Source organism: Bos mutus, chromosome 9 (assembly GCF_027580195.1).
Source record: "Bos mutus isolate GX-2022 chromosome 9, NWIPB_WYAK_1.1, whole genome shotgun sequence".
NCBI classification, from domain to species: Eukaryota; Metazoa; Chordata; class Mammalia; order Artiodactyla; family Bovidae; genus Bos; species Bos mutus.
Window position 1 is genome coordinate 74,219,463 of NC_091625.1, and position 14,004 is coordinate 74,233,466.

The 14,004-nt window shown below is 36.5% G+C and overlaps 1 protein-coding gene across 8 annotated transcripts in view; it reads right to left on the minus strand.

Moving 5' to 3' along the window:
* Positions 1–6,049: 6,049 nt before the first annotated feature.
* BCLAF1 (BCL2 associated transcription factor 1) overlaps positions 6,050–14,004 on the minus strand; it is a 30,885-nt gene continuing 22,930 nt past the window's right edge. For all 8 annotated transcript variants that reach the window (XM_070376742.1, XM_070376740.1, XM_070376738.1 and 5 more), the window contains 2 exons: positions 8,811–9,023; positions 6,050–8,649 (listed from right to left, as the gene is read on the minus strand). In XM_070376742.1, coding sequence (XP_070232843.1) covers positions 8,644–8,649; positions 8,811–9,023 — 219 coding nt within the window. In that variant the 3' untranslated portion in view covers positions 6,050–8,643. The remainder of the gene's footprint in view (positions 8,650–8,810; positions 9,024–14,004) is intronic.

Sequence of the window (14,004 nt, forward strand, 5' to 3'; positions counted from 1 at the left end):
CCGATGTCATTGGACAAACCTTTAGGTCGCTGCTTGTGATTGGTTACGGAAGGTTATTTAGACCCACTGAATGTCCTTTTCCTTCAAGAGGGCGGGTCTTCAGCGGGGCAGCCAATGGAAGCTTAGAGCCAACGAGTGGGCGTGGCAGATCACACAAATATGGCGACGCATGCTCAGATCGTGTCTCTAGGTTTCCCCAGCGCTGTCACATACCTGCGTAGGAAGCCTGGCGTTGTGGAGTCTTTATGGCCTTTGGCTCAGGCTCACGATCCCGAGTTCGTGCCCCGTACAGATCATCGCAGAGCAAGTGTATCGTCTTCTACATACAGACCCGAAGTGGGACCCCTCTCCCAAGTACGCCTGTCGTGGAGTGTCGCGTTTTATTGTTTAATCATTCGTCCATTCAGCGAACATCTGTTGTTTATGGGACTAGTGAACCAGTGAAGTTGCTTAGTCATGTCCGACTCTTTGCGATCCCATGGACTGTGTCCTACCAGGCTCCTCCATCCGTGGAATTTTCCAGACAATTCCAGTACTGGTGTGGGTTGCCATTTCCTTCTCCAGGGGATCTTGCCGACCCAGGGATCGAACCCAGGTCTCCCGCATTGAAGGCAGACGCTTTACCGTCTGAGCCAACCAGGGAAGCCCTGTTTAAGGGACTGCTGCTAAGCTGCTGCTAAGTCACTTCAGTCGTGTCCGACTCTGTGCGACCCCATGGACGGCTGCCCACCAGGCTCCCCCATCCCTGGGATTCTCCAGGCAAGAACACTGGAGTTGGTTGCCATTTCCTTCTCCAATGCATGAACGTGAAAAGTGAAAGTGAAGTCGCTCAGTCGTGTCCGACTCTTAGCGACCCCATGGACTGCAGCCCACCAGGCTCCTCTGTCCATGGGATTTTCCAGGCAAGAGTACTGGAGTGAGGTGCCATCGCCTTCTCCGGTTTAAGGGACTAGCAGGTGCTAAACACTGTCATCGAGGAATCTGCGGCATTCATGAAATTCTCCAGGTTATCTAGGCTATCAAATATGAGCCGGATGCTGACCTGGCCTAGCTGACGACGGTTAAGCGATGACCAAGTCCTGGCAGTTGATATCTCAATTTTCAGTTCTAATCTGAAGTTCCTGGGCTTCATAAGAAACTACAGCTCCTGCTTTTCATATTTCAGCAAGAAATGCACTGGAGTGACATAATTTAAGATCAATTGTCTCTCCTGCTGACCAACACAATTTTTAAGTGGGAGAATTTTTCAACAAATTTCTCTGTGTCCACAGCATGTATTCATTCAGCTAACACTGGATGTCTACTATGTGCAAGGCATCATTCTGACAACGAGAATGCAATTAGCAAGGCAGCTAAGATCCTTACCCTCCTGGAACTTACATTCTAGTGGAGACCTGAGGAGGTTTCTCTGAACACCATATAAATAGCATGTCTCCACTGTCTCTCCATGACTTATTGTTCTTTACAGTACTCAGATCATGTAGTATTTATGCTCCACTTACTGCCAAACAGGAACTGTCCAGAACAGGAACTCTGTCTTGACCCATGCTATATCTCCATCATTTTAGAGGAATACCTGGTATATTTAATGAACATTAAGAGTTTGTTGAATAAAATAATTCTATATATGTAAGAGAAAACAGACACCAAGAATGATGTGACACTAAGAAACTGGCAGAACAACAGTGCTTATAGTCACAGTAGTATAAGCTAGATAAGGATGAAAAGAGCAGGAAAGGGCTGCTGGACAAATGTAAAAGAAAACAAATGGATCAGTGACCCTACGTTAAATTTTCTCAGCTTCCTTATCCTTCCCTTTGCCTTTGCAAATACATCATGATCTTATAACTTCCTCTTTCCAATCTGCTATCAAACAGCAGACAATAGGGTCAAAAGGCAGAATATCCCTTGAAAGCATGAGAAGGAAAACCAGTAGTACTAACACACCTCCTTCAGCATGCACTATTAATATAACTCAACTGATCCAAGTGCAAGATGGGCCCAGGTCAAATGCTACATCTTCCATGAATGCCTTGCTGACAACTTTCCTCTAACTTTTCAGAGATCCTTCCTCCATGTTATGTGTACTAAAACAGTCATACATACATCTTGATAATCTTCTATGCGATATGACATTATTTTTCCTGAACTTTGAGAATGATGCAGGATTCAGTAAGTCTTTTCTACCTTTTCTGTCATTTTTTAGTGGTGTTTGAAAATATGGTGGCACACTTTCTAAGATCTTCCTGGCTGTGTTCCCCTCTCCCAGTTGAATCTAGGCCCTTTTCATCTCCTGTCTCTACTCTGCTCATTAAGATTCCTTTCAGTCCTTTCCTCACTGTGGGGTCCTGTCCTTAAAAGGGAGTCTTGTCTTGACAGGTCTACTTGAAGAGTTCACTGAGGTCAAGTGCTCCAGTCTTTCCGTACTTACTGTGGGTACCTTGTGCTCACTACTGGAGAGGACAAGGCCCCAGTTTTAGTAGGCTCATTTGAGAATCTCCTTTTCCAGCCTGTCAGATGCTACCCAACTCTTACTTTTACTCACACAGGTATCAGTACCAGGCAGGTTGGTGATGTGTCCCTATCCCACTATTTGCAGGTTAATGGGATAAGCTTATCACCTTTGGTTTTATTATCTAGATATATTTTTTCAGAATCATTAATAATACATTATTGTTAATCATCACACTAGGTACTATCTTCTCAAGAGCAAGGAATTTTGATTCAACTTTAAACCCAATGTTAAGAATACTTTCCCAGTGAATAAATGGAGGTTGAGGGCTGGTTTGAACAAAGGCTAGAAAGCTAGGTACTTAATCTTGTGACAGCCCAGTTAGAAACCCCATTAGTCTTCTGACACAAACCTCAATTTTAGGTGATTAGGAGAACTCCAATTATTGTAATTACCTTAAATAATGTGGCAGGGTACAATGTTAACATTCTACCAAGTAGGTAATGGCCTGTCCACAGTATGTATGTCCTACACAACACATAATGCTAATTGCTAAACATTTATTCTAGCAAAGCATGACACATAAGCAGAATGACTTGCCAGCCTGAAAGAATGAGGACAAGAGCAATTTTTTGACTTTTTGCTAAGATGCAAGATTTTAAGATAGGTAAATGAACAAGGAGTAGGATAAGGCAAAGGATTAAAAAAAAAAAAAAAAACACACCTCAGAGCAAATTCCTGTAGTTCATCCTAAGATTTAGGCAACAAGAAATCAAAGAAATTTAAAAAATTTTTTCAATTGAAAAACATTTCACTGATGGCAATTAAAAGGTGAAATTTAAAGGTCAAGATTTCCAAATTAGAAGACTGCTACAGTAACTGAGGTAAATGTTATGAGCATCTTTACCAGTTATCACAGGGGTGAAAAGAGCCACACGTTGACTTTTAAAGTTGAGTATCATCACCAAATGTAAACATAAAATCACTGTATACTGACATCAACCAGTGAAATATTATGTTTGGTTGCCTCAGGTATTAGTTGCATCATACAAGATCTTTCACTGTGGTGAGGGGACACTCTAGTTGTGGGCCCTAGATTCAGCAGTTTAGGCACGTGGGCTCAGTTGCTCTGTGGCATGTGGATGGAATCTTGGTTCCCCAACTGGCTATCAAATCTGTGTCCTGCATTGCAAGACGGATTCTTAACCACTGGACCACTAAAGAAGTCTCTAAATTATGTATTTCAAGTATTGTTATTTGGTGGTGATATTCAACTGCTTTCAAAAAAATTCCCAAGTGCATTTAACATTTCCCTCATAGCAGTCTCAGAAGTACCCTAGAAATTAAGTTTCTAGGGAATTCCCCGAGTGTCCAGTGGTTAGGATTTGACGCTTTCATTGTCAGGGCCCAGGCTCAATCCCTGCTTTGGGAACTAAGACTCTGCAAGCTGTGTGGCACAGCCAAAAAAGTTTCCTTTTCTAGTACAAATAAGCCAGAAAAATTATGACCTCCCACAATCAAGGACTAAGTAAGACTGCAAGTAAACCACCATTCTGGAGGGTGAAAGTGGTAATTTTACGTGGCTTTTCACAAGCCATGGAATTTGCAATTACTATGACAGTACCAAGAAGTTATCATTGTCAAATACAGACTTCATACTGTGAATGCACATCATTTCTTCACCTAAGTGTTTGGTGTACTTACTATCATTTTTTTGCTTGTCCCAATTTATTTTATTGGGGTGGCATTTGTGGGAAGGGTTTTTTATACTGGACTACAGTTGATTTACAATGTTGTGTTAGTTTCAGGTATACAGCCAAGTGGCTCAGTTATACATGTATCTTTTACAAATCTTTTCCCATTTAAGCCATTACAGAATATTGAGCACAGTTCTTCCCTATGCTATACAGAAGGTTTTTGTTGGTTACATATTTTAAAAATATATCATCTACTTTTGGGGCTCGATATTATTCAATCAAGAAGCTGGGCAACCCTAAGAGATTACTAAGAAAAATCTGATTCCAATTCTTAGGAGAATAGTATTAAAACCACTTATCGTTTTCTACTTTCAAGAATCATCTTTTCTGCACTTTAAAAGCACTGCAAATCAGTTCACTGCTGTCAAACACCTAAAACGTCCTTGAGAAAAATATCTTACATACAGATCATTATAATTAAGACACATTATTTAGAAATTTTTCTCCTAGTAGCCACAGGAAAGTGCTACCCTAACGCCTGTTCTTTTTAACCACTGGGATCCATTTTTGAAAAAACTAACATGTGAGGAGGTAACACAACAATAAAGAGAACTAGCACACGATGTACAACTTACTGAATGATTCTGAAACTTGATCCAGTTCATAAATTTACACAATCTCTACTAAAGCTCTCAAGTCAAACAATGGAATACAGTTATTTCTATATATTCCTGGATTCTAAAATAAAATTTTCACTTTAAACTTCATTAACATAAACTTCAAATTTTTAACATCCACCTCAATAAACTGAACAATTAAACCCTTGACACTCACATTTATAAATAATGATTTCAACCATATTTTGAGAATCCAAGATATTATGTAACAGATAATATTCTAAAATTTTGTCAAAGATCAATCACAATCTACTACTTATATAGATTGAAACCAATCAAATACAATCCAAGGGTGAAGTTAATTTCTCCACGTTCCTTCCCTATTTAAGCAAGTTACAAATTCAGACAGGTCTCTGTATTTCTTGTTCTGAATGTGAAAGGAATATCATTCCACATGGAACAAAGTATATCCCAGAGATTCCAGCTGAAAAGTCAAAGAGAGGAATTTCCTGGCCGTCCAGTGGTTAGGGCTCCTCTCCCCCACCGCAGGGAGCACAGGTTCAATCCCTGGTCAGGGAACTAAGATTCCCTCATGCTGCGGTCAAGAACGAAAAAAAGCAACTATCTTATGAAAATAAGTCCTTAATAAATAAGATGGCATACTTTTACGTAGGTAGCTGATACATGTTAAAATTATCCAGTGTAGTTAAACATACAGAGAAAGGAGTAACATTTGTTATTAATCAAAACGTTACCTTAGCACACAAATTTCTGTGAAAATTCTTGTTTAAAGTTACAGAATGGTCACTTTATATTTCAAGTAACTTACAAAAGGGTTAAGTAAAGTTAAGAATTACCAGTTCTAACTCAAAGTGAAGAAAGACTAAGTTACAAAAAAACCCCAAAAACACTTTTTAGTTGATAACTACCACATTTTTAGAAACAGAAGTAATGCTGCTGTCTCCATCATAATTTATAGCTGACAGCTCTTATATGAACACATGAACTGGAAGGCTAGACTAGAATCTGGAATTGCTGTGTTAACAAATGGCTTACAATCACCACTGTAACATTTCCCATGTTTTCAGAGGAAAAAAGAAAAAAATAGATGTGAATTTGAACAGTTTTATAGAATATTTACTCATCTCCCCAAAAGCCCCATCATACTAGTAACTCTACTAACAGATGAGCTGGTATCCTAAAATTAGACATAAACCACTAACATTAGCTGTACAGCACAGACACAGACATAGTCTCAAAATCAGGTAAACAAACAACAGCTATTACCACTTATGACATTTTATTGGCATATGACAATTTACAAGGGTCCCTGTTGCATTATACATCACACTGAGTAAGAATCGTTTAGCCATCTACATTCATTCTTATTGGGTATATTTTTACTCAAATTGTAATTGAATTCCCAACACTTGATTTTAACTGTGACAAAAGGGAAAAATAGTACTTCCCAAAAGTAGGCTGCAATAGGAAAAACAAATTATGCTTTTTATATTAAAATTTCTAAGATGTTGAAAAGTGTACACAGCTAAGGACTGAGTCATGGCCTTCTTAAACAGCTTTCTTAATCCTTTCTAGAAATATCCTTTGGTTATTTTTATTTTCCTTCTGTAGGCAAAAGGAAATCTATTAATGCAGGTTATCAAACAGCTACTATTTTCTGGCACTTGTAAACAAATATCCTTACCAAGAGCAACCATTCAGCTTTTATAACATGTCGTGAAGTGTAGAGTTGAATTGTGGTTTAAAGACAGGCTTCTTTATATGCTTGGCTCTAAAACAAAGATAACAGCCACAATGGCATTCTATTGAAGTGTTTTCACAATCCCCCTTCCCACTATTTTCTAATAGGATACTCTTCCCCTCAATTTTAATACAAGTAACCAAATATGAGTACATGTGGGTTAAAGCAATGCACTTGAACTTGTAACCTGCTGATAGGCCTTAGGTAGCTTTATTCCCACTCCCTATTAAATAATTTTTCAGTAAATTCCCCTTTCCACTTCTCTTATGTGGAAAAGCAAAACTCCGCATTTACAGTCATGTACAGAGATTCAGTATCTAACCAAATAATAATTGTTAAAAGCTAAATTTATTTGTATAAAATAAAATGGAGGTGAAAATTTTCCTGTGTTGGAGATCAGATCCATGTTGCTTTAGCAGGTAATTACGTGCTATGCTGACTAGGAGAATATTAGTTATGTCCTGATTAATGCAACATATATTTGTTTTTACAGTGTTTCCTTTCTGCTCAATTTCGGAAAAACAAAGTAAGAGAAATCATGCAATGCTTAAGGATCTTAGGGCCATGAACATCACATTTGTTGAGTTTTGTTTTTCTATTTTTCCCCTCATATAGCTGTTAGGTAAATGCCTCTGACTGCAATCAAGGTGCCAGAAGCATCCTAAATCATCAGTGAGCATGAACGAGCCATACACTTAAAATGCTTGTTTACACTAACACAATAATCATTATCTTTTAATGCAAACAAATACAACTAATTCAGTTGCTGAATTAACAAAATGAATTTGACTACTTTTATATTATGCTCACAGAGCAGACTTAGCACTGAAATTTTACTATTTCCGATATTCATTCCTTCTAAGAGATATCATCATAAACATTAATTAAAGGCAATTCACATTTGAAAGATTATCTTCCTGAAGAACAGAACCCTTGGAAAGAAAAAGAAAAACCCATTTTACAAACTGAAACAGAAATAGTGGAAAAAAAAAACAAGGTAGATCAATGCTGTGACAAACTTCCTGTCAAATCTTTTTATTGGTGACATTTGGAAAACAAGTTTCTTAAAATACTACTAATGAGCAGTATATTCTGTTTGCCTATTATTCCTTATAGTTAGACTATGAACTAGTGATTCAGCTGTCTAAAAGCTCAAATAAGTATGTGAGATATGACGTCAGGTACACATCTTTTTAACATTATCAAGTTATTCTGCAGAATAACCATACCAATATCAGAATTACAGGCTTTGTTCTGTTTTTCTTTTTTAAGTAAGACGTTCAGTAGGAATGGGGGTTTTGTTTGTATTATTACAAACCAGATTCCTCTCTCAAAGAACTGATATCTAAGACCATGACTCAAACTTTCAAAGAAAACAGAGAACACTGAATTTTGAATGCAAATGGTAAAGGCTCCTAAAAATGTTTTTTATAGCCCACTGCTTGCTTTCAGTTTAAGAAAAAATTTTTTTCATACTTTTCAATTTAACTTTTAACAGCTAGTACTTTTGAGCTATTGGCAAAGCTTCTTTTACCATCTTAAACATTTGATGAGATGTTAAATTAGCTTAGTTTACCAAAATAACAACTTTTTCCATGGTATACTTCAAAAATTAGTCACCCTACAATGTAGTGTGTTTGAATTAAGGAGAATGTTAAACAGATGTATACAGTTAAAATAATTAGTGTGGTCTCTATAGACAATTCCTCTTCAGGGATCTGTATGTAGAGCTAACGTTTACTTCAGAATAAACATTAACACAAACAGGGAGGGGAGAGAATCAGAACTTTCACAGAGCTGTACTTGACCATATCTTATAGACAAAGCAGAATTACAATGCATGTAACAAAAACAGTAAAAGTATATATTTTTTTAAAAGTTGATAGTTACAAATATGGTACGTAACAATTTTCTACTTTATTTCAGTACAATTTTCAACATACAGTCTACTATTTTTCAAGATATTTGAAGATTCAAAACAAAATTTCTCTAGACTACTTGCAAACAGTAAAATTTTAAGTAAAATGCTTACATTCTTATTTGAAAACAAAAATCATGTAAAAAAAAATGGTGGGTGCAAGTTCTGTTCTCTGTTGCAATCTTACTTCAGATTTCCTATTCCTAAAAAAAAAAAAAGAGAGAAAGAAAATAAAGATTAGCAAAGATATGAAGAGTGAAATAATTCAAAATAATCACTGTATCTAAAAACCAAATAACTAACTGGCCCAAGAAACTCACACAAAAGAACGTATCAGAACCACTAACAAGTTGAAAATTTCTACCTTTTCTTCTTTGCGTCTGTCCTTCTTTTCTTCATTATTTTCCATGGTCTCTTCTTCATCTTCAACAATCCCGTCCCCTTGGTATTTGTCATGAGTCCACTTTGGACTGCTACCTGACTTTTTGAAGTTAAAGCGCCCTCTGCCACGTTGGAAAGTACCACGACCTCTTCCTCTTTTGGCCCAATAATCCACACCATCATCTCTGTCATCATGCTACAGAAAGGTTAAACAAAGAAAGAAATGTCTTTCTTGTAAGGAATATAATTACATCCCCAATAGTGTTATTGTATAAATCTTCTGAAAATTGGGTATATGAGGTGGGTACTGTTCTAAAATACACAAAACCAATAAAACTGAACTTTTCAACAAAAACATGCTGCATCATGAAAGTAAATAATTACATGCTTAGTAACCCAAGCATTTGAGAGCTGCCCAGACAGTTTAGTGAAGAATCTCAACTGCTAAATTACTGCCAATTATCAAAATTTTTATTGTTCTGCTTTCCATTATTTCAATCTACTATGCATAAATGAAATAATGTAACTGATATTTTCCCAAAAAAATTACCCGTCACAAATACGTAACAAAGTATAAAAATGTCATTACAACATTATCAATAACATTTAGTAAATAAAATAGGTGGTAAGAAGTATCTTTTACATACAGATACAGACTTTTAAAAATCCTACTGAGATAAATCTAAATTAATGTGCATTACATATTAATCTTCTTGGCAAGGGCACAAGCCAAATCAGGATGGCATGATCCCTAGGGTAATACCGCAACTTATTTCTTGTTCACTAACCTAAAATTCTGCAGCTATTACATCCCAACTTTAATTTTTTATTAACTGCATCCAAATAGATTGTTCCCCAAATTACAAATTATCCCATTAACCAAAACAATCTGAAAAAGTGAAAAGTACTTGGCTTTGTGTACAAGTAGATGAGTATTACATCCCAAAGAACAAAACAAAAAATGAGAAGTTCTCCTGTAATGTAACTGCTGCCCATCTCAAACAAACTTTTTAAGTCTGTACCTACAAAAAATGGGAATGATGCCCCTTTATGAGACAACAGGTATAATACAAACATAGCTGCCTAACTTATGGAGTACTGATACTGACCAACTGTCCCAAAGTCACTAAACTTTTAAAAAATAATACATAACTAAGCACCTTTTCAAAACAAAGAATGTGCCTTTGTGCATATTCACATAATACAGCTCACCCTCCTACCTGACTTAAAAAAGTTCACACATGTAATTAACAGACAGTGTGAAAAGAGCCCTCACCAATTTCTTTTCTAATAATATAGCTTTATCAAACCAGTGAGATGACCAAAGAATGAACTTAGGAACTATCAAAAATGTACCATTCCAGTACATCAAAGTTTAACTGTAAATCCCAAATAAATTATTTTAAAATAGTCTGCCACTCAAAATAATACGTACATACAATGATGTAATTTCAAGCTCCTTTTTGTTATCATCACAACTCTATAGTTTATGCTTTTCATTTGTGATGTTTACACAGTATTCCATGAATTTGTAGGAAGAAGCAAATGGGTTTTGAAGCAAGAGGTATGGATTTAAATCTTAACAGAAACTGAGTGAACTTTACTTCCTCATTTAAAAAAAAACGAAGATAGTCTTAAAGGAACACAAATGATTTGTAAAAAGTGCCCAGCCCAGTGCCTGACAGACAGGCACTCAATCAAAGGTGGTGGTAATAATGCTTACATGGTGCTTATTTCTAAGGATGAGGCACTGGTCTCAGCATTTTCTATATACTAACTCATCTAATCCTCACAACAACTGTAAAATACTAACTCCATTTTAGGAATAAAGAAATCGAGGGACAGAGAAACTGAGTAACTTGCCCAAAGCCACAGAGCCAATCTTTTCCAATGCCCCTTATGCTCATCATCCTCAGAGTAAGCTTCCCAGGAATCATGGTAACAGTAAATGACTACTAAATGAGGTAGCCAAGAGCTAAAACAGGAAAAGCAGTAACAAAGCTAGACACTAGAGTTAGACTAGCAATTACTATACAATCATCTTATACAATAATCTGAAACTAAACAGCTACATCATCACAACATATCCTTTGTTTCTCAAAGGATATCCCAGCAGCTACCGAAGTGACACTTTAATGCTAAGCATACTAGTTCTTTTCCTTTTTTGGACAAGTGGCATGCAGAATATTGGTTCCCCGATTAGGGATGGAACCCATGCCCTCTACAGTGGAGGCACAGTCTTAACAATGGACCACCAGGGAAGTCCCTAAAGCATACTGAGTCTTAACCCTCAAATTCTTATATCTAAGATTTCAGTCTTACTGTAGACTAATTAACATTAACTACTTTATAGAAGATAAAGGGGATATGAGATATTTATAATATATAATCAAAAATATGTTAACAGAGGCCTTCCCTGGTGGCTCAATGGTAAAGAATCCACCTGCCAATGCAGGAGACACAGGTTTGATCCCCAACTCAGGATGATCCCAAGTGTCATGGCCAACTAAGCTCGTGCGTCACAACTAGTAAGCCTGTGTAGTAGAGCCCAGAAACCACATCTACTGAGCTCACCGGCCCTAGAAACCATGGTCTGCAACAAGAGAAGCCACTGCAATGAAAAGTCTGAACATCACAACTAGAGAAAAAGCATGAGCAGCAATGAAGACACAGAATAGTCAAAAATAAGTAAAATTATTAAAGGAAAATTCCAGTTTGAAAAAAATGTTAACAAAGGAGGCCATATTAGAACCAAAATCTTCTGAATTGTCTTCTCTTCTCTACAGAATGATCGAGTTTCAAGAGAGTTAATTTACTAAAGCTCCAATCCAAATCTCTGTCTCCACAAGGAATTTTCTCTTCCTCAGATGACAGTAACATGGGGAACTTACCCATTTCAGTACTTTCCTATTTGGTCAAACTCTTTACAAATACTCTCAATCCCTCCAGAGAATCTCAGGTTCTAAAGACTACTATCTTTCCTGAAATATTTATTACTGAAAACATTATCTTATCTTTGCATAACTCAAAGTTTAGAGAAGGGAAATTTCAGATAAGAATGCAATAACTGTTACCAAGTACTGGAGGAAAAATGATACATGCTGTTAAGAACCTTTGGACCCCAAGACATGGGTTCAAATCCTAACCCCACTCTCTCTGGCTAAGTACCTTTGGTCAAGCTGCTCAATCTCTGTACCTCTGTGTTTTTCATCTATAGAAACTGAATAATGGTCCTACCTCAAAATGACTTTACAAGCATGAAAATAAACTGAGCGACTTTCACTTTCAGTTCAAAACACTAAGAATGGTGCTGAACAAAATGCTCAGTAAATGTTATCCATTATTATTACTAAGTATTAAATGTTTCATTACTATGGACAGAATGTCCATGCTTATTAATTATTCTGAAAAAAAACCTAGAGCAATCTATAGCTTTCAACTTCATTCATTCTGAATTAAAAAAAATTTTTGTATTTATAGTCTCATCACTGAAAAATACCTTTACAGACTATCCATAAATACACATGGAGAAACCAAAGCTATCATTCCAATGGCTCATTAATTAACAACCAAAATAATTAATTTGGGGAACTGAGTTATATATAAGATAAGAAGAAACGTGACATTAATTATACTTCTAGTGAGCACTAGCCTGTGACAAATGCACACGTATGTCTTATACAGAAATGAAGATTTTAAAATATAGTCCAGAACAGCAACATGTAGAATGTTAAATAACACTCATCTTGATTAGTGTAACTAAAGCCTAATTATATGCTAATCAAAAATAATTATGTCCCAATTTAAGACAAAAACTATGATACTAGAAAGAATATCATAGAAAAGTGAAAATGTTAGTCACTCAGTCGTGTCTTTGCAACCCCATGGACTGTAGCCCACCAGGTTTCTTCGTCCATGGGACTCTTCAGGCAAGAATACTGAGTGGGTAGTCATTCCCTTCTCCAGGGAATCTTCCCAACCCAGGGATCAAACCGGGGTCTCATGAACTGTAGACAGATTCTTTATCCTCTGAGCCACCAAATTAAATATTTGCAAAATGTTTAAAGTGTTAAACAATTATTTAACTTGTTCACCTCTCATTTCCTTAACTTTTTGTGCTTTTACACTTGTTTTATTGTCTGGCATTTTTACAAGCACTTGCTCCTCATTCACACCTTTGAAAGGTTGGCCTTTTAATCTCTTCTCTTCTGACTGGGTGATATTACTGTGGTTCTGTGACTGTACGATGGCACCTAGGTTTTTTTCTCTCTAGATCTGCATTAGCAACTACCTACTGCACATTTCCACTTATTATGTCTTGGGCACTTCCATAACAGAACTTAACCTTCACCTCAAATGAGCTGCTTTCCTCTGTATTCCCTGTGCTTGCAATATCCTTTCTTCTCACTACCAACACCAAACTAGAGGGTCCCTGAATAAGCCTTCATAAATGTGGCTTTAACATTTTTCAAAACTAGTCCCTTAGACACTCAATTATTTCTCAGATCTGTTTGTCACAGCCGCGTTTTTCAAACTCTGCTTAACATCCAAATTTACTCAAGTATTACTGTCTTCCACAATTTGGCTCCTGCTTCTTAATTTTCCCAAACTTATACCAATCATCTAGCCATGTGAGTACTGGAGTTCTCTATATTAGGATGTTTCACTCCTGCTTTTTTACAGCACACCTGCTCATCTTTTAAGCTTAAGATTCAATCCAAACTCCTCTACAAAGTCTCTCTTAATCAGTATCTCCTTTGCAATAATCCACTCTTCCTCGGGAGGACATCCACAGTATGTATTTAGAATGTTCCCCTTTACCAGTCTCTTAAACCAAGAATTGAAATCCTATGTATCTTTCCATCCATAGCATAAACAGCAGTGTATTAATTCATAAATTCCTATATTAAAAATGAAATGTATCTTTTAAACTTTCTGTAACTCAATAAAACACCTTTCACTTTCCAGAAATTGTCAAGTCAAGCATTAATTTCTCCTCAAAGAAGCACAGATTGTGGAAACATTACGCATAATGCACTCTGTAAAAATTTAACTTTTCCAGACTCTTGGTCATTAAAGTACTCCAAAAAAGAGGCAAATGGAAATTAATTTTTGAAACAACTACAATGCCCATTCTTCAACCAAAATATATATCTAGTTCAGAATACAGCTATATA